This window comes from Anthonomus grandis, chromosome 12 (genome assembly GCF_022605725.1).
Source record: "Anthonomus grandis grandis chromosome 12, icAntGran1.3, whole genome shotgun sequence".
NCBI classification, from domain to species: Eukaryota; Metazoa; Arthropoda; class Insecta; order Coleoptera; family Curculionidae; genus Anthonomus; species Anthonomus grandis.
This window is the reverse complement of record NC_065557.1, coordinates 343609-366149: the sequence shown is the minus strand read 5'-3', so window position 1 is coordinate 366149 and position 22541 is coordinate 343609. Positions and strand designations below refer to the sequence as shown.

Here is a 22541-nt window from a genome sequence, read left to right as displayed (position 1 = left end):
TAAGAGATTTATCAAATATTCTAGGAAGCACGTTATTGTTGGAGACTTTAAGGAAGATTGTACATTAGTTACTAATTATAGAGACCTATTAACTAGAAATAACTGTAACAAGAGCAACAGAAAACAATCGATGGATATTTATTATGGGTTATCGCATCTAAGTTTAAAGTTAGTGACTGAGTATGTAAAGATTTACTACCTCTCTCTCTCTCTCTCTCTCTGATCACAGTACCTGTCATTTAAAATAAATTAATAAGGATTGGTTCTTTGCACACCACACTGAGAAACTAGATCTATATAAAATGGGCTACATATTGTTTATTGTTAATTCGTGTAGTTTTTAAAAATTATATTTCTTTTCTCAGTTTTATTGATCTCTAGTAGTAAGATACTAACTAATGGAGTAGTACAGGCAATGGTTAGGTGGAAAATACAATCAATATTATTATAATTATTAATAAATGCCTTAAAACGTCATCTAAAAATGGCCGACTTTAACGCTGTTTAGTATTTTACAAATGCGTTGACAGTTACACGTCAACGAACTCTATAAAGTGACGGTTAGGAAAATATAAAAAAAAATTTGTAACTCATTAACATGAATAAATTAAAAAATCCCAGACGAGTTCGGACGTTCCGTGACTTTGACAACCGATCGTCTACTTCCGTCCTTGTCCCACTCATTGAAAAACGCGCAAATACATCAGTAGCGAAGCGGCCTGTGGACCGCCGACGCATGCCAACTAGTCCCGAATAAACGACATTAATATTACATGAAACTATTTTAGAATTTTATTTAAACGGTTATTTAAAATATTTTTTCTATTTTTATGGTATAATTATACCATGAAACGTCACTCAAAAATTTATCGTGACAATTTTTTAAATAAAGTGAGGTTATTGACTGTTTCACTTTTACTCATGGAATAATTAATTATTAATTGTCACTCGCACGTCAACGAACTCTACAAAGTGACTATTGGGAGAGAAAAATTTAAAGAAAAAAAAACATTTTTTTTATAACTCAATAGATATATAAATTATAAAATATTAGCGTATAAATTTATTCAAAATATAAGGCAAGCTAGTATATTACCACAAAATATAAAAACAGTAAAATTAAAAGAAAATGTCAATATTCAAAAATACATTCAATAGTTAGGATGAAGAACAGGAAAATTAGAAGAGAAAAAAAACAACAAAATCCATCATCTAAATTTATAATAAATACTCTATAAACAATTGTTCACAATATATAAAGGGACTCAACAACGATGTCTTTCATAAATGCTTTAAAAATCACACAAGAATTATTCAACAATAAATTACGTCATGTATATAATATACCTGGAGTGCCTGGAATTAAGTCTTAAAATATCCCTGTATTTAAAAAAGTTGGCCGATTTTTTTTTTTGGAAAAGTTGATAAATCTGAAACAATTATTTGACTTTAATATAATCTCAAAAACTAGTTTCGCTTGAAACAGGTCTCTACTCAAATTTATTTCAGGAATATGTGTAAATTGCAAATGTTTGTCTTACCACGGAGGTGAATTTTAAATTTTAGGTCTGATGATGCGTAATTTTTTAAACGAAACACGTTTCCTGTGATTATATATATAGTTTTTAAGACCGAGACTAGAGGGTCACGTCCATTCTATTTTCATCACGTTATTTGGCAAAAAAAAACATAATTCCAAGGCATTCACAGCAAAAAAATAACTTAATAGGTACTTAGTTTCAGGTATCACCTATACAGGGTGATTGATGATCGATGGTACGTTAGTACATGGAAAACGAAACGTTTGACAACCATATGGTAATAGACAATTCTTTATCTGCTTAAAATATTTTCAGTACTGCAGCGTAGCCGCTTATATACAAAAATGGCAACACCCTATATATTATTAAATATTTTAATTCCCTACTTCATTTTGATTCTTTTTTAATTATACTTTTCTATACTTATCTCTACCGGTTTTCGAGAAAAAAAAATTTGTGTATTATTTATTAAAACTCAGCTAATTAAGTTCTATTCTGGTAATAAACCTGTTCCCAACATAATGGCAAAAACTCCAGAAAAGTCGAAGAAATCCAACATAGAAGACTATTTGGAAAACAATGGTCTTTCAAAGAAAAAGGATATATTCTGGCGAAAAAATGCGCAGTATATCACTCCACCGATAGAGTGGCACGTTAGAGAAGAATAACCAGTAGTTCAGCTAGAAAGCCTAGCGTTTTATTTTCTGTAATTATTTTGCAGATATTTTCCAACCCAGGATGGAATATACACATTTTTACGCTGTTCAGCAACAAACCCGCTTTGTTCCTACGACGGTTGAAGAACTAAAAACGTTTGTAGGAATACATATCATCATGGGTAATCTACATTACCCAAGAATTAAGTTATACTGGGACCATAAATTACAAATTCCACTGATTTCTAATAATATTACTGTTAACAGGTTTTATAAATTGCGACAACATATTCACGAAAAACCGGAAAACAGTGACACATTTTGGAAGGTGCGTCCATTATATGAAGATGCCTTTCCCTTCCATTGGAATCAAAATTGTGTGTGGACGAGCAAATGGTGCCGTTCAAAGGCAGTTTGAACGTCAAGCAATGCGTCAAAAACAAACCCAAACCATGGGAAATTAAGATTTTTGCGCTATGTGGCAGCAGTGGCATCTTATATGATTTTATAATATATCAAGGATCTACTACTGAACTTAACCCACAGCAACTTGATGTATTTAGTTCGGGTGCTGCAGTGGTACTAAAATTATTTGAACGAATCTCATACCCTAGGCACAGCATAAAGAAACCAGCAGTCGCACTTCAATAAAAATACATTGGCTTGAATAAGCGAGTTCGGTGCATGTGTACTAACGCAGGCGAGGCATTTTTGCTTATAGTAGGGATGCCGCTGACACTCGCTACGGTCCACGCGGCTTTTGCCTTGGCTAGAGCCGGACTTAAACATTTTTTTAGATGTTATTATCTTGTAAAATAAAAATACCTACATAGTACAAATATTGATTTTTTAATATAAATAAAGTTCATACATTAACAAAATATTTAAACAAAAATAAACATCGCATTTCTACATCTGACAACGACGATATAGAAGAATACGTGCAGGAAGTTAATTAGGTATGAACCATAACTTTAAGAGACCATTCTTTGAGTAATTTTAAAACAAAAAGTTCATATAAACATATGTCCAGAAATTCTTCGTTCTCAATATACAGGGTGTTAAAATTTAACAACAACTAAAATATATGCCACTGATTTTTGTGCAATTTTTATTATGTTCTGTGGATTATACAAATAAAACTTTTCTGTCTCTTGAATTTTTTTCGTATCTTGCTTAGTTAATAATAAATTCCAAATGAAACTTTTCCCCAAATTCCTTGTGTGATCCAGGGATATGCAATTAAGTGGCCTTTTTTTTTCTCGAAAAATAAGCGAGATACGAAAAAGTTGTATTTGTATTTGAGTAAATCAAATAAGATATTAAAAATGGCACAAAATTCAGGTGCCCCAATTTTTTTGCCACAAATATTTCTTCAGGTCCCGTTCGAGATTACACTGAACCTAATAAATTTAATCATGTTAGTAACGCTTTTAGATTAACATCTGACTACATAGTAGTTTAAGGATAACTAATTATACAAATAAAGTAATATTTCAAAACAAATAGAAACTCTTAGGCCAATAAATAAAGACAAATAGTTGGCAACAATTCAAAACAATTCTAACATCTGCGAATTTTTGTTATATTATTAAGTACCAACTAAAGTAAAAGTATACAATTTTGCAACTCTTTTAAGTATGGCAACACTGTTAAAATGGTAGAAATATAAATAATTTCCTTAAAAATCAAAAAAAAAAAAAATATATTACATTGCTGCAACTTTAACTGATGCTTAATTATGTTATTTAAGCCATACAGCCAAATTTGCAGCTATTAAAAACTTTGGCAAAGTCAATTATTTTGCTTCATTAATAATTTTTGACATACCCCTCTTTTAATACAAAAGTTTTTATCAAAAACGCTACGCTTTGTAAAAACGCTATCAAAATAGTCACTAAGTACGGCGCTGAACTAGGCGATACACCTATGAACACAGTTCGATAAACAGTGAGCTCGGCATCCGGAGAACATGGCTGCGGCATGGCTAAGGATGCTATTAGTTCGCTTACATTTTCGAGCGGAGTGAGACTGCTGGTTTCTTTATGCTGTGCCCTAGGGTACAGTTATATTTTGACAACTATTTTTCAAATTATAACTTACTTCAGTACCTTAGAAATAGGCAAATACAAGTATATGTGTATACAACGTGTATTAAGTGTACGTGTGTAAGTATATACAACGTGCACAGCAAGAGCTGAAAGATTTAAAAATCCGCCATTTTCGTCCGATAAGGAGGATATGAAAATGAAAGGTCGAGGTTGTTCCGGCGATGGGATAAAAAAGGGAAGGACTATATTTACGTTTCAAGACCACAAGTAATAAATAACTACACCTCTAACATGGGGGGTGTTGATAAGATGGATTTTCTTATTACCTTGTATCGGACATTTATTAGGTCTAAAAAGTGGACTCTGAGAATGTTTGCTCATACCATAGATATGGCATGCGTAAACGGCTGGTTGGAATATAAAGAAAAAGCTGCTAACTTGGGTATGGCTAAGAATGATGTCCTAGATTTGCTTCACCTTAGAGTAGAGATGAGCGATATTTCACTATCGGTGATTTTGTCACCGTGATTTGTAAATCGCCAATAACGGCGGTGACTGAAATATTCATATCACGGCGACCCGTGATTTCGAGATACCTGTTACCGTTCCAATAGTGTATATTGTCATGGAACGACTTCAGGCTAAATGCGTATGACGTATGAGTGATGACATTTTTACACCTTTTAACCACAGCCCGGCCAGTTGGCCCGCCACCAGGCGACTCCTTAAATTTAAATATTGAAAATAAAGACTTTTGAAAAAAAAAGAAAAAGAAATTTGACTTGCAACAAGTGCAAGCAATTCCTAAAGTCAGTATTGGTGAAGCTTTCTATTCCAGGCAAATTTCATTTTACTCTTTTTGTATGACTGATGTTGCAACTAAAAATCCACATTTTTATGTCTGGAACGAGACACAAGCTGCAAGAGGTGCTCAAGAAATTTTTTCAGCTTTGATAGACTTTTTAGAAAAAGTACATATTGAAGATTCATTCATTTCATTTCCCAAATTGCTGGAAAGAATCTCTTGTTACCCCACTACCTAAAAAACATGATCCTGTCAGTTTTACAGATTTGAGGCCTGTTAGTCTGCTTCCTGTAATATCAAAAGTTCTGGAAAGAGTGGTTCATGTTCAGATCACAAATGGCTTTTTTCCTGTGCATCAATCGGGCTTTAGAGCTAGTCATAGTACAACAGCTGCACTTCTAAATATTACTGACGACATTGTAAAAATTCAAGATAGGCAAATGGCTGCTATATTGATTTTGATAGACTACTCTAAAGCCTTTGATGTTATTGATCATGAATTGATGTGTGCCAAGCTATCATATTATGGTTTTGGGAAGGTTGAAATACTGTTCTTTAGGTCATATTTAACAGGTCGAAGGCAGGTAGTTAGAATAGGTGGTGAGCCATCGCAGTGTAGAAACATTATTTCGGGAGTGCCACAAGGCTCCATACTTGGCCCTTTGTTGTATGTTATTTATACTGCAGATATGTTTTCTATTGTATCACAGATTTAACTAGCTAACGCAATATAATAATTTTAACTATTGCGTTAGCTAGTTAAATCTGTGATTGTATCAACGCACATGCAAGCATATGCGGATGATACACCATTATTATTTCAGTTTAATCCAGACTGTCCTGATAATGCTGCTGAGATTTTAAATTTAAATTTATCTAATATTTTGCGATACTCAACGGAACATAATCTGACAATTAATCCTGCAAAAACTACAATGTTACTGTTTTGTTCTGAAAAGATAAGGGGCATACTCGTGAATCGACTTAATATTCAGATTGACAATACTCGGTTGACTTTTGCTAACTGCGGTAAAAATTTGGGTTTGTAAAAATACAGCTTAGTTTTGAACAACATTTAAAATCTTTCCTAAAAAGAAGTTATGTGAGAATGAAGCTTTTATATGCTAGCAGACACCTTTTAAATTTTAAAACCAGAAAAAAAATGTGTGAGTCACTTATTATGTCTATTTATTAGTATTGTTTCATAGTATATTATCCATTCTTACATGTTGTAAATAAAAAACGGATACAATACGTTCAGAAGACATGCTGTAGATTTGTTTATAAATTAAGAAAATTTGATCATGTCTCAGAAAATATAAAAGAGTTGGGTTGGCTTAAGTGTGATAACTGGTATAATTTTAACTTGACTGTATTTTCTAGAAAACTAAATATGTGTCAACAACCAGTATATTTGTTTAAAAAACTAATTTATAGGGAGGCTGTGCATAATCGCTTTTTGCGAGATAAAAATTATTTAACAATGCCACAACATAGAACTTCTTTTTTTAAAAAGAGCTTCAGTTATAATTGTGTTAACTTATATAATAACTTACCTCTTCAATTTAAGGTATGCAATACTAGTTATTTAAGGTCTAAGTACAAGAGGTATTTATTAGATGTGCAGTAGATTTTTAGAATTTTTTTAGTGACAGATATATTGTATGTATATATATACTGCATTGTTATATTGTTATGGTTGGTTAAAACTGTTTTATCCTCAGTGTTATCTCTTAAAAGCATTCTATTGGACTTTCTCTGTTGACATTTAAAGATGGTGAACTTAATATCCGGAGAATTGGTCGAGTGGAAGAATGGCCAGGAGGCTAAACTTCGCCAGTTGCGCTATTCTTGTGCATATGATGTGAGTGTACATTTTCATATGTTTTTGCATTGTATGTGCAAAGAAATACTTGAATAATGGCGTTATTTATTTATTTAAGATTCGGTAACGCAAATTAGGCTTTTTGCGGACGACTGCGCAGGCCAAAACAAAAATCAACACGTCATCCATGCCTTAACATACTGGCTACATAAAAAGTCCCCAAGAAACATAAAACAGATAGTAATATATTTCCCAGTTCGCGGACACTCCTATTTACCTGCTGACAGGGTATTCGGTCGAGTTAAGAAACATATACAAAAAACTGAAGAGGTGTTGAGCCCCATAGCTTATATCAAAATTTACCAACAATACGGAATTGTCAGAGTTTTAGGCGAAGACTGGTTCCTTAAAAACTACAAAGATCTCAGAGAAATAATGAACAAAATTGATGGCATCAGTGACATGAAAAGAATATTTTTACAAACAATTATAAAAAACAGCTACGTTGACGACGCTTCGAAGCACCCGATGGCAATAATAAAACGAGGCCAAACTTTCATAAGGGATATGCAGGATCGCTGTAACATACCACTGGTAAATAACATCAAAGAAGAAAAGAAAACTGATGTGCGAAAGCTGCTTTGTGCAAGATTTGGAAAAGACTGGGAATTTAAAGTTCCGCTTTCTTCCACACCACGACGGAACCAGAAGCTGAAATTCCAGATCCTGCAGATGATGTAGGTGAAGAAAATCCCATGTGCGACTGCCTCGAAGAAGACCCTAACCAGGAACAAATTTGATTTTTTTTTTCAAGTGGACTTTGTATGTTATTAACATTAGTATTATTTGGTAAGTTTGCATTTTTCGAAGAAATTAAACAAAAAAAACATATTCCTGGTACTTAGTTGACATTTTATTTTTAAAGTCGAATAATTTCACTACCAACACCAGTTTTTTTGTAAAACGAATAAATTGGAACAAACAGCATCATGTCCAATTTTGAACGAAACAAAACGAATTTTATACATTGTTACGAATCAACACGCATTAAGTCCAAACATTTTTTCGATTTTTCCAGATTTTCTAATAAATATTGATTTAACTGAGATAACTTAATGGGTTTTTATGTTAATTTCTCCATGTTGTATATAGCAGGGTTTAAAAGAAAATTGTTTTTCGTCAATACACAAAAAAGTATTTTTTGGACAAAATGCGATTTGAAAAGTTGCTCCTCAATTATTTTTGGTTTTATTAATAATAAGTAATTATAACCGGGCATTTTATGAAATTTCAGAAAAATAAAACCAAGCTCTCCAAAAATTTTTTTTCTTAAAAACTGATTTTTTTTTGAAAAATGCTAAGATTGGCGCTTAATTAAATTATCTTAACAATACGTGTAGACATTTCTAAAATTTTACTTCTACCGGTTTTTGAGATATCGTCTTTCGAGAGATTTTGAAACAATCAACCCTCTACAATTTTTTTTTCAAAATCCTGTATACAGGGTGGTCCAGTTTAAACGTCATTAATTTTAATAAGTGATAGAAAATTTAAAAAGAAATAGAATTTCATTAGAAGATTTTTCTCAGAAATGATTAATAATAAAGATACAGGGTCTTAAAGTTAAGAATAATTATTTGTTTATTTCTCATAACTTCTAAACTGCCAGCTCATTTTTAATTAAATTTCGCATGCAGGTTATTGTAGTGAATTGCCAATTACTGATGTAGATGATTAAAAAAAAAAATGCCAGTGGCGTAACATACGGAGGGACAACAAAGGACCAGTTGCCTCAAATCTGCGAAGTGATAAAATATTTTTTATAAGAGTCAACTGTTAGATTCTCCATTTAATTGTTATTTTTATTCTTATTTATTGTTATATTAAATTAAAGATATTTTAACTGTTTATTAGAATATAGAATAAAATATAGGGTGTTCCATTTAAAAAAATCAGAAGTGTTTCTATATAAGCGGTAACGCTGGGATGTTGAAGATATTTTAGGTCGATCGTCTCTTACCATGGTTGCCAAATTTTCAGAAAAATCCTACGTTGCGTTTTCCATATACGGGGCTAACATACCATCGCACGTCAACCAGCCACTGTAGATCAGTTAGCCCTTTTAAATTTAAACCGTTTTAGTAAAAAAGGTACGACAAAAATCTCATATAAGTAGGATGTTGTGGTGAGGCCCACATACTGGTACAGGAAAGCGTCTTAATCGCAGGTCATAAATCGACGTTTTAAAATGAGTATTGAAAATGCCCACTATGTATTGATTTGTTCTTGACACCTGACTTGTCCTATTTGCATTATTAAAAAGCTAAACGCGGCGACACCTCGTGGGCGTTCTCCTTTCCATTGGCGATACGCGACCCGAACTGCAGCGCCCTCTTCTTCAACACCGCCGCCCCTTTAAGTCCTAAATGATATGCCAGAGATCTGAGAAGGATTTTCTCGCCAACGCCTTGTGGCAGATTCTCCGAAGGATATGTCCTGAATAAAATACTCAATTGGGGTTTAGAAGATAACGAATTAAAGCTGCTTACTTTTCCCAACATTTTAACCCTCTAACGAACTCAACCACTCGCTCGTCCAGGTAAGGGGTCCTCAGTTGTCTCCCGTGGTCCGAAACCACGCGATCGTCTCTACCCAAGTTTCGGTACGGGAGGTTCATCCAATCCTCGTCTAAAACCTCTTGTAAGCCCTGTTGAAGTTAGATCTGTTAGTTTTTAGGGGATTTACATATCATGTAGTTTTATCGTTAAATTTATCTTTATTCAACGGTTTTTTTAATGAATTTTTGGTCAAGGTATATTTATTAAACTGCAGAATATACGTTTATCATATACGATTCTGTTTACAAAAGGGAGAAAATTTCGGCATTTCAAAAAAATGACACGGCATTTACATATTTAGTATTTAAACTCGATTACTATACCTCAAATATTTAATAATAATTAATACACTGATGTGTAGTATGCGATATACTTTTCAGACACGTATATATCATATCTAAAAAAAAACAAGGAAATGCATTAACGTGTATGAAACACAATAATGATACCAAATTAAGTATACAAATAAAAAAACTCATGAAGACAAATTTGCCTTTTCTATTAATAGTGAATAAAACATAATATTAAATTCCTTGATGTATATCACGTGGACGTTTTATCCGAAATTTATCATTGAAAAAAGGTGTAAACCAAAAATAAACGTTAACTATCGTGTGTTGCTTGTCGGGTGTAAATGGTACGTACCTTCCAAGAGTATCTTTTAAAGGACGTCCTGTGTCTGCTGTAGCCGCCAAATAGCTCGTCTGCACCCATACCAACAATCAGGATCTATGGATTAGCAATTAATTGATATTAATGGACAATATATAATACAATAATTAAGGTTTTGCAAAATTTACTTAAAAAACGCCTCTGAATACTTGGAGCAAAAAGTCTTTTGTATTGGGTTTTGTAGCATGAAGTATAATTGAATAATCAAATTCCACTTATTTCCTAATAGACCCAATCATTTTTTGAGCTCAGACAATAATATTACTTTAAGCACTTGATAAAAAAACTCTGAGCTATCATAAAATCTATTGATTACTTAAAAGCATTTGATGTTATTGCAAAATTAATTTAACCTTTAATAAAATCACACTTTTGAGATGTGACATTCAATTTTGGGATTTGGCAAACAGTCACAAAATATGAAGGAAATACAAGGCAAGCAATTAAAAAGTACTCTCTATAAATTCCTTCAAAGGCCTCTTCTTAAACTGCTTATCATAAAACTACTGTATACTTGGGGCCCTAGATGTAAACAAAATTATTGATATTAATTTTATTTTTTACTTTTCAAACATTCAGTCAGTGCTGAATTATGGCATCATGTTTTGGGGTAGTGGAAGGGATACCCAAAATATTTTTAAGGCGCAAAAACGAATAATTCGGTGCATATTTGGACTCGCTCCCAGAACATCATGTGAGGAGTATTTTGACGGTTTCGGTGTACTTACTGCCCCATCACTATACTTCTTATCACTCGTGATGTTCATTAAGAAGCATCCTCAGTTATTTCCAATAAATCAGGATGGGTACTCACGAGACATGACGACCATAACAAGAAACAGAGAAGCTCTTGGAATACCTGCACACGGGTCAGCTTTCTTTGAAAGAAGCCCAACTTACCGAGCAGTAAAGGCATACCACATGTTACCGGCGGGTCTGCGACAGATTCAGAGCCGTAACTTATTTAAACAGAGTGTTAAGCGATTTCTTATTGAAAAAAGGTTCTACTCTTTTAAATTCAATAAATAAAAATGTGTCTTTATGAATTACAGATTTTTAAGTTTTTGTGTTTATACGGGGTATTTGTTGATTTTAACGTATTACTTTATAATTTTATTTATTTTGAAAAAAAATTGTTTTAGATCTTTTTAACTTAGGTCATAAGATTTTAATTCGAGTCAAAATTTGTTGAAGTTGCTTTGTCTTTTTATTAAGGTTTTGGATGGCAATAAAGGAATTTATTTATAAATTGATCGCTTTAATATATAAAGTGTTTTTAAATTTATTTATCTTACTTACTCTGCATGGTGAAGTGTAACTCTCTGCAACTCCTCTACTGGCATACCACAAGGCGCACCCCAAACTATCGTCCATGATCGTATTCAATGGATAAATCAAATCCGCGATGTGCCTTTCCCTGTCCTCGTTCAAACTCGCTTTAGTAACATTCACCGGGACAAAATTCCATTTTCTTCCTGGATATTGTGATTTTAGCTCCTCAAAAGTTTGCAATCCTGTAAGCCGATCGGGTGATTCGTAATGATTCCCTTCATCGAATGACACATTCAGTAAATCAATGGGTTTATTTTTGTCCACGTATTGATCTGTTAATGCCGCTAGGACAGCACAGTCAACACCACCTAAAAAAAAAAAAAAAACAGTTTAAATATAAATGCAAGTATTTGCAATTTAACAAACCTGAGAATAAAATTCCTGTGGTGGAATGAGTACAAAATGATTTACTTTTAATACAATTCTTACAAAAATCTGGTTGTGCTGAAATCCTTTGACTAATTGCCTTTTCCAGTAGTCTTTTCAGACACTTGACCTGCTCCATCCAAGTATCACAGTTCAAAAGAGTATCAAATATTGCAGTGCTTTCCCCATTATAATCCTTACTTTTTACCATATCCTCAATACCGAGCAGAGCCTTTAAGTTGGCATTTTCACTGAAACAATGGGTTTCACACTCACTCTCCACCGGTTGATTAATAATAGACACATCGGTGCTCAAAAACTTCTCAAGTTCCTTTAATTTCCCATAAAAATGATGGTTTTTGTACTGCCAAAAGTCAACTTCGAACTTTCCATTTTCAATATCGTAACAAAATATGCCCACCGATGGGATCTCGATAAAATCAAACTGGGACTGCCTCTTTGCCACACTGGTTATGATAAAAGTGTCCCTCTCCTTGTTTTGCCCTAAAAGCAAGCTGCGCCTCCCAAAAATGTCTCTGCCGAAATACAATTTGTTACTAGTCTTATCAAAATATATAAAGGCATAAGGGCCTTGGACCTTGTCCAAGTTACTAAGGCTGTTTCTGCTTATATGCTTCTTGATAAACTGGTGAATTAGCTGAGTATCCCCGCTCAACTTTTGTTCACTTACATCAAATCCGGCAAAAATGTCTCCATTATAGCAAAATATAGAATCAGAATCTTCTATGGGCTGTACAGTGATTTTATTGCCTTGCAGCCATAACACACTAGAGGCGAAAGCTAAACTGGTATCTTTCCAAGTCAGTACTTTAAAGTTAAAACTGTCTGGACCCCGATTCCTTATATTGGCTTCAAAAGTTAACTGAAAAAAAGTGGGTCATGGGTGTGGTCGTGCACGCGATTAATTGTTTTCCTCACCTGGTTTATAAGATTATCACAATTATTGCAAAAGGTATTGAACACGCAGAAAATCCCGCACATTTTCGGTTTCCTTTTTTTGAGTATTAAAGATAGGAAAAGTAAATAGGTTATATTTTTGTTTATGTGTCAGTTATTTTGACAGTTTGTAATTAGCGTCCTGTCAAAGTTTGACAGTTTAAGGGTGTGTCTGTTGTTACGCCGTCGCGGAGATTAAAAGTTCCTTTTGATGTAGAGGCGAGGAGTTTACACGAGAAGTCTAGCTTTCTCTAAACTGGAGAATTCACTCTGTATTTTTTTAGTCATTCATTATTATAACATATAAAAAATAATGAATGGAACTAGTGTATAATCATAACATTATACACTAGTTTCATTACATATTACTTAAAATGTCAATTACATGTAATAAACACAAATTTGTTTGAATTGAAAATTTCTTTTTTTTTTAAGTTCTATCAAATTTAATAAGTACTATCACTTTTAATTTTTTTTTGGGGAAAATTAGTCCATTTAAAAAAAATTGTAAAAATACGCAAAATTCGATGAGCGGTGCTTGAGCAATTTAAGAACCAACCCAACCCAACCTAACCCAACCTAACCCAACCTAACCCAACCTAACCCAACCCAACCCAAACCAAACCAAACCAAACCAACCCAACCTAACCCAAACCAACCTCCCAACGGGGTGCGTATGCTCCCCCTTGGAAGGTTCATTAACACCCAAGAGTTCATCAACACCAAAAGGAATGGGAGGGGATGGGATGGGATGGGATGGGATGGGATGGGATGGGATGGGATGGGTTGGGTTGGGTTGGGTTGAGTATATCTATGGTCTGTGCGCAGCCCCTTATGTTCCCTTCGCGGTGATAGAGAAACGGAACAAACCAAAACACTGCACACATACTCCCAGAGTCGACAACCCATTTGACAGATAGCGACTGTCATTTAATTTATGCAAAAAAAAACAGCAAAAAGTGTAAATAAATCAGTTTACTTCTATTTGTGAGTACTTCACATTGTTTATAAAAAAACTATTTGTTTGTTAAGAAACTATTAAAGAAACTGTTTTTTTGTGAATTTATTTTAGGCATAATACCTAACATTTCACGTGACTAAAAAATATAGAGTGAATTCGCCACTTTAGAGAAGGCACTCAGACAGTAGACGACAGAACTGGCAACACCACACCTAACCTCACCTTATTTGTAACATATTTGTTGTCAAAACTAATCGAATACAGGGTTATTCTAATGACGTTATTCTATTCATGTCACATAGTGAGTGATTTAGTGCGCGATAACACCCTCTTCGTGATAAAATTTGGCTTTCCGCCACTCTTAGTGAAAAATATATATCGAAATCCACCCATTTTGCAAAAACCCGACCATTTTTCGTTAGTTTTAACAAAAGCCGCTAAACTGCAGGATTACCTGTGATTTAAAGTTCTTTTGTAAATCATCTATTTCAATGGAATGTCTTTATCCGGAAGTATAAAATAGTCGCAATTGCACTTGTCAGAAACTTTAGTCACTACCAGTTTTCAGGTTATAATTCCTCTAACCTAACAATAATTTAATTTTTAAAGTTCAGTTCAGTTAAATAATGCATATTTGTAGAAAATGCCCTTTTAGCTTATTTTTGTATAAATCGAAACAATAGTAACATGAGTTCTGAGAAGGAGATAACTGAACCCCCGCCAGCAGAACCACCCGCTCACCTCCAAACAGACTGGGATTTCTTCCTAAAACAACTAAATACAAAAAGCGTTCAAATCGAATCCTATTTCTATAAAGCTACATGGAAAGACAACAAGGCAGTACAGCTAATGGTCAGCCACATTTACGATTTATCACACTTTTGGGTTGTGAGCCAGTCAGAGGAAGTGGACCTGATCCATAAATATTTATTCGATTTTTACTCTAAACACCAGGCACATTATAAAGTGCCCCGGGAGCACTTTAAACTTGGCATGTACTGTATAACATACACTGAAGGGGCCTATTATCGCTCCATACTGGTTAATATTCCTCTGAAGATTGCCACCGATACCATCGCTTTTGTTTTCTTGGTTGACTTTGGGTTCATGGCCAGGGTACAGTTGGATCAGATTTATTTTATGACTAAGGCTTTGTATAATGTACCGCAGTTTTCTATTAGGGCATGCTTATCAGGTAAGGGTACATTTTTAGTTTTATTAAGTTTGGTAAATATTTTCTACATATACATGTACATGTGCTGTCCCTTAATCAGTATGGATTTCAGTCATCTAAGGGCACACAGGATGCCATTTTCAGATTCTTGGAGAGTGTGTATCTATCTATGAACTCCAAGGAGGCTGCAGCAGCGGTGTTCTGTGATCTGTCCAAGGCATTTGATTGTGTGGATCATGGAATACTGCTGTCAAAGCTTGATTTTTATGGATTTAGGGGAGTGGCTTTGGGGTGGTTGAAGTCATACCTGTCTGGCCGCACACAGAGGGTGGTTGCATCTGGATTTTCGTCAGGGATAGCACATCTTAAACGTGGTGTACCTCAAGGGTCAGTGTTGAGTCCTATTTTGTTTTTATTATACATTAATGACTTAAGCTCTTTATCACTGCATGGACTAGTGGTTCAGTTTACCGATGATACTACAATTCTGTAGCATAACAAAGATCAAAAAGTAGTCAGATCTCTCATAGTAGAGGACCTTCACAAAATTAAAGAGTGGTGCATCTGCAATCAGCTTGTATTCAATGTTGATAAGACTTTTGTTCTGGGCTTTAAGTGTAATGTAGAGGGTTTTTTGTTTGATGAGCAGAGTCCACTACATGGTAGGGATTATTGTCGATTTCTCAGCCTCTTCATTGATGAGAGTTTAAGGTTTGACAACCACGTTTTGGGCCTCGCTGCTAAACTTTCTTCTGGTTGTTTTGCAGTAAGGGTTGCCAGGCATGAGTTGGGGGGGTTGTTTGCTCGTTCAGTTTATTTCGCCTTAATAGACTCTCAAATCCGTTATGGGTTGCCATTTTGGGGTTTGTGCTCCAAGGGACTCCTTAACATATTTTTTACTATTCAGAAAAAAGCATTAAGGTATCTGTGTGGTGTTGGTCTGAGAGTCTCTTGTAAACCTCTTTTTGTAGCTGAAAGAATTTTAACAGTTTTCTCACTTTTTATACTGCTACACTCATACATAAGTCCGTAAGTCCACCATCCTGTACCAGTCATAATACTCGTCAAGTGGGCAACTTATCTCTTCCAATCCCCACCTCCTCACTTACGAGAAACTCTCTTATATTTATTAGTCGTAAAATATTTAATCATGTTCCTTTTTCAATTAGGACTGTTACAGACCTTAAAAAGTTTAGGAGACAACTAAAGAAATTAATCCTACCAAAAGCTTACTACAGCATTGAAGAGTATTTTAACGATTCATTTTAAAATTTAAAATTATTTGGTTTTTTCTTTGTTTATATAAAATATGCTTCTATGTACAATCAAAATCGATTCTGTATTCTGTTATAACCAAATAAATACTTCTATTATAAATTCTAGGATTAGGAAGCTTTTAGCATAAGTTTGTAAACTTAACAAATAAAGTATATTTTGACTTTGACTTGACTTATATGTTAGAACAAAACCGACCCTTCTCGGTAGAATTAGCTTCAGTGTCCCCTCAAGACTCTTGAGACGAAACCGACTATTTGCTTTGCCTTTTACTATGCCACTCACTCCCCTATCGAAAGAACCTTAAATATTATCAACCGTGAGGATATTCAGGTTGTGGGCATTGGCTTGTCTAGTTTTAGGAATCAAATCAGAGAGATAGTCTAAACTCTTATGTTGATTTTATGTTGGTTTGCCTGTAAAAACATATTTGTATTTTAGCTATTTTAAGTTATGGTTAGGTGTAACTATTGAACTTTGTAATATTGTTTTTTTTTGTAGTGGGGTGGATCCCGTCTATTAAATAAATAAAAACTATGATACTTAGAGATTGGTGTATTGATATGTTGGCGAGCAAATTGCGGTATATTATATTTCTTGTATGAAAATAAGTATGCACTCAGTCAGCTCAGTGTTAATAAGCAGTCATTTTATAGTAAGGATTGCATCAATTTCTGGGACATGAGGAGTTTAATATCTGAAAATAATGTTTTAGACCCTATTTAGTTAAACTTTCTCTATTCCGTTCATTTTACCTTGTAGATTCTCACTAATAAGAAACTCTGAAATATAATATTTATATTATTAAATGGTTGCTGTCGGTGTTCTTCTCTTTTGCAAGCCATGATTTTTAATACCTTCTAAAGGAGGATAAAATTCACCATTGTTGCACTATCATGCCTAATTATGAGCTACATTTCTCTTTCTCTTCATGTACTTTGACATGCCATAATGCGTTTAAGCTTGACCCACTTGCTATACAAAAATGAAATTTACTTCTTAAAGAAATGTGTTTACACTTTGGCTATTCCTCTAGCAATGATTTTTAATAAATCAATGGAATCAGGAATTTTTCCAGATTTTTGGAAGGTGAGCAATATAAAACCCATATTTAAATCAGGGAATAGGTCGGCTGTTGATAATTATAGGGGAGTGTGCATTCAGAGTGAAATACCTAAACTGTTTGACTCCCTTGTTGCTAAAAAACTGTACAGTGATTGTCGTGGTATACTTAATAGTGAGCAACATGGTTTCATAAAAAATAGATCTACCAATACAAATCTTTTAATGTACAAGCAATATGGAGCAAGGGTGTCAAGTCGACTCTGTTTATACTGACTTTTCCAAGGCCTTTGATAGAGTGGACCGTAATTTCTTGGTTGCAAAGTTAAGGGCCTTGGGAATTAGCGGTAGGGGAGCTGATTGGTAGTTCGGTGTCTAGACCTATAATTGTTTTATCAGGGGTACCTCAAGGGTCACACTGCGGTCCCCTTCTGTTCAATTTGTTCCTATTAGATTTACCTCAAAATAGCTCGGTACTAATGTTTGCAGATGATGTAAAGATATTTCGACCTATTCGAACAATGACTGATGTTAAGCTTCTTCAGGAAGACATTGATAATTTTTATGGCTGGTGTCAAGCAAATCATATGGACCTTAACTATCATTTTGAAGAGTAAAAAGTCCTATTTCTTACAATTATTCCATCAACCATACTAACTTAAAGGTTACCGATGAAATGAAGGATCTTGGTGTTGTATTGGACAGCAAATTATCATTTAATATTCATATATCGGGTATTATCTCTCGGGCTCATAGAATGTTAGGTTTCATCATACGGTCTAGTAAGGACTTTTCAATTTTTACGATAAAGAAACTATATTGCTCGCTAGAAGTGTTCTGGAGTATTGCTCACCTATCTGGAACCCTTGTTATGTAACTGCAATTGAGCCAGTGCAGAATAAGTTTCTTCGTTATATTGGTTACAGGTGTGGTTATATCAGAGATGATTATTCTTATAGTGAATTAAGATCGCTACTTAATATTGATACTTTGGAAGGGAGGAGACTAAATCTTGAAATTCGTTTACTTCACAAGATTATTAATGGTGTAATTGATTGTCCAGATCTTTTAAATCTAGTATGTCTGAATGTACCTATAAGAAGGAATCGGCATACTAACGTTTTTTTATGTTCCTTACAATTCTACAAATTATGGCAAAAATAACCCTATTACAAGAATGTTAAATAATGCAAACTCTATGCAACAATCTGTAGAACTTCAGAGGCAAGATTTAGAGGATCTTTAAGGCATATATTGTGATATATACTTTCATTTTTATTTGTATAGTAACGCATATCTATACTGTATTTAGTAATTAGTTCTATTTATTGTAAAATGGCTAGTCCGTAAATAAATAAATAAATTAATTTTGTTTCCCTAAATGTTTGTCTCTCTTTGACCATTTTCAGACTCGCTCTTATTTTTAGGTTTAGGACCGGTAGGATCTGAAACCTGGTCGATGCAAGCAATAGAAAGATTCAGTGAACTGGTGTCTAACAAACCGGTTTATGCCCAAATAACCCATGTCAATGAAAAACAGAAAACTATATTTGTCCGACTGGGCGAGTACGATTTTAAAAGCAACAGTTACGATTATATTAATGACGTGTTGATCAGAGACAAGTTGGCCCGGTTGCTAACCGAGGTGGACATCAGAGCTCTGAAACACGCCGATAAAAAGAGGAACCAGAGAAGTGGAGGCGCGAGGAAGGCGAGGTTGCCATTTTCGTACCCTTCGTTTGAGGTTATCGAGAAGGGTGGGTGTGTCGATTCATTGGCGGCCGCTAAGAAATTGCGTGATTTTTCTGTTTTTTTTTTTAAGTAGATCTGTTTTGTGATTATTTAGGTTAAATTAGTTTTGTAAGTAGAGTTAATTTTTTTTACGTTGTGATTTTTAATATTAGGTTTCTTTTTAATGGCTTTAATTGCTTGGAAGTAATTTTTTTCCAATTTCATTACATTATTTCTACCAGTTCTTACTTGAAAATTAGTTCTGATAAACTGTAGCTGAATTACCAATAAACCATTTTATTTTTATAACCCGTTTTTAATTCCACCAGATATCCAGACCAGATGGGATTCCGGCATTCTTCCTAAAGAAATGTGTTTGTGTTCTTACCAAACCAATACTGTTCATTTTTAACAAATCTCTAGGTACTGGTTCTTATCCCACTCTCTGGAAGAGAAGTTTTCTAAATCAGGTAGCATGGGCGGAGTTAGGGAGGGGCTTGGGGGGGCTTAATCCCTCCAAAAAAATTGTTCAAAACGTAAAAAAACAGAAAGTATAAGACTTAAAGAATATGTGCTTGAAGCTTCCACTTCCGCAGTACACGAAGAAACGTTCTTAAATTCACCTTTGATAAAAAATGAGGCACAAAAGTTTTGGCTAATTTCAATTTATTATAGGTCTCTCGACAATATAATAAATCATCTAAAAATAAGATTTTTTTCCGAAAGTCAGAAATTAGCTAAATCTGTCTTCAATTTTTTGCAGATGGATTTTGATGGTAGTTTGGAATTCATTAAATTGTATGGAGATACCTTTTTAATCGATAAGGAGCTATTAAAAGCTGAAATGACTAAATAAAATAAGGAATTGCATAAATAAAAGCCAGAGCCACAACATTACCATTTCTGATATTAAAGATGTATAAAGAAAAGAGACTTTTCCAAATGCATATACCCTTATGCAAATAGCATTAGTTTTGCCAATTTCTTCAGCGTTCTGCGAACACTCTTTCTCAACAATGAGAAGAATTAAAAATTGGTTTAGGTCAACGATGGGTCAGGATCGATTTAGTTCTTTAGCACTAACCACTCTTTGTATTGAAAGTGGTCTAACAAGTCATTGTCGCCAGATGAAATTTTAAAAGAGTTTTTAAAAAAGGAAATCGAAAATTTTTATTAGAGATTGTAGTTATAAGATATTTTTATTGGATTTCATTTTATTTAAGGACATTTTAAATAAATTTTGTTTTTACTATTTTTGAAGAATTATTGCGTTTTATTAAAATGATATTGGTTTTGAAGGTGGCAGACAATGTAGAAGTAACATCTAATTGTCGGATTTGCAATGTCTTAATTAATTTAAACAAAGTTAAACACGACGTTTTGGTTGGTAAGTATCTCCAACCGTTACCAAGTGTAAACTGCTAGTTTACACTTAATATTACATTTTAATATAATAATGGTTGGAGATACTTACCAACCGAAACGTCGTGTTTAACTTTGTCTAAATTAATTAAGTCCGACAATTAGATATTAAAATGATATTATTTTGAACTTTTAAATTTTTCTTGAAAGTTAAAATTTTTTTTTAAAACTACCTAGCGACTTTTGACTTTTGGTGTGTATGCAATATACTCCAATACATATACAGGATGGTTCATACATTATGGATATTGCAATAAAATTCAGAAACGTGTTCCTTGGATGAAACCTAATATGAAAATAAAAGTAAAACACATTCATGATATTATATGTATATAGTACAGCAAATTAGAATAGAAGCTGTTTAAGACTATTCTTTTTTTTTTTAATAATTTTAACGGCTTATAAGTGAAAATGAAGGTGCCCACCAAAAAATTTGTTACCTCCGGCGGACTTTTCTTTGATGGCCACCCCCTCACCTATTCGTGTAACTCTGCCCCTGGATGGGGGCTTTAGCCCCCCCATTTTTGAGGCTCTAACTTCGCCCATGTCAGGTAGTAGAAATGAAATTTCCAATTATCGGGCTGTGTGTAACCAATCTGAGTTGCCAAAGCTGCTTGACTGCCTGGTCAGTCATATAGGATTGCCTGGAGTTTAAAATCTTTATTTAATCCTGAGCAATTTGGATTTATAAAAGGCAGATCTACTGATGCTAATTTGGTGCTATATGTCAACTACCTCCACCTCTGCTTGGACTTCAGGTTGACTCAATATATACAGATTTTTCCAAAGCTTTTGATAGGGTTAACCATGGGGTACTCTTGCAGAAGCTTAGGGCTTTAGGTATTGTGGGGCCTCTTCTTTAGTGGATCTCGGGATTCATCAGAGGTAGAACCCAGATTGTTAATCTTGGAGGTACATGTTCTTCTGAAATTTTGGTGCCACAGGGCTCTCACTCAGGCCCTGTTTTGTTTTCTCTCTTTTTGATTGATTTAGTTTGGAAACTTGAAAATTGTCGTGTAAAAATGTTTGCTGATGATGTGAATTTGTTCAGGTTTATCACATCCCTTTCTGATGCTGTGCTCCTGCAAAAAGACCTTAATTTGTTCTTTGATTGGTGCCACTTGAATAGAATCAATAAGTGCCATAAGATTACTTTTTCTAAACAAAGAAACCCTATTGCTTTTCTTTATAAAATAAATAATGTAGCAATTAATTGGTGTCAAAACAGAGGTTTCTAACTTAGGAATATTTATTGACTCCAGGTTGTCTTTTAAAAGTCACATCAATCAGGTGACTGGTAGGGCAATGAAAATGCTCGATTTTATCCAACGGTCTACAACTGATTTTTCTTTGTTTACTTTTAGATTACTTTATTGCTCTCTTGTTAGGACTATCTTGGAGTATGGCTCAATTGTGTGGTCCCCATCATATAACTGCTACATTGAGCAGCTTGAAAAAACTCAAAATACATTTTTAAGGGTGGCTGCTTTTAGATGAGACAGGAGTATTACTATCAGTGGATCAGGGATAACCTGAACTTACCCACATTAGAGTCACGAAGAACATGACTCAACTTATGTTTGAATGCTACTATAGATTGTCCCGAGTTATTGTCTCTTTTTAAACTTAGGGTGCCTTCCAGATTGAATAGACAATCAGAAATATTTTCAGTCCCATTCCACCATACCAATTATGGCATTAAAGAGCCAATTACACGAATGGTACGCAGTGCTAATGGTCTGTCAAGACAGATAAACTTTTTTGACTCTATGATTACATCTTTTAAGGAGCAGTTAAAGAATATTATTTCATAGGAGCTCTAATTAATTAACTCATCCACACCTTTCATTGATTTATAGATAGTTTTGTACCTAAATATATATGTTTGTATGGATATGCTATGTAACACTTTTGTAAATGGATTCCGTAAATAAATAAATAATTTGCTTGTACCCAGGATTTGTGTGAATTAAAGCACCCTCAATTATTTTCATATCACAACTAGTGTTGTTGGTTCATGCACATTTCTGGGACTTCATTTTGATCTTGACTGCTTTGGGATGTACATATTGACTCAGTGGTGTATGGACTGA

The 22541-nt window shown here is 34.0% G+C and overlaps 2 protein-coding genes across 2 annotated transcripts; one reads left to right on the top strand and one right to left on the bottom strand.

Annotated features, from left to right (window-relative positions):
• Nucleotides 1-1204: 1204 nt before the first annotated feature.
• On the bottom strand, nt 1205-12944 carry LOC126743348 (asparagine synthetase domain-containing protein 1). Its single transcript, XM_050450387.1, has 6 exons — nt 12806-12944; nt 11867-12749; nt 11468-11808; nt 10142-10225; nt 9428-9585; nt 1205-9374 (listed from the first exon to the last, which is right to left on the bottom strand). Exons 1-6 carry the CDS (start codon nt 12866-12868, stop codon nt 9194-9196), a joined length of 1710 nt encoding a protein of 569 aa, XP_050306344.1. The 5' UTR covers nt 12869-12944; the 3' UTR covers nt 1205-9193.
• Nucleotides 12945-14364: 1420 nt separating this feature from the next.
• Nucleotides 14365-19335, top strand: LOC126743350 (uncharacterized). The gene is made up of 2 exons (XM_050450390.1): nt 14365-14979; nt 18723-19335. Exons 1-2 carry the CDS (start codon nt 14472-14474, stop codon nt 19118-19120), a joined length of 906 nt encoding a protein of 301 aa, XP_050306347.1. The 5' UTR covers nt 14365-14471; the 3' UTR covers nt 19121-19335.
• The last annotated feature ends 3206 nt before the right edge of the window (nt 19336-22541 follow it).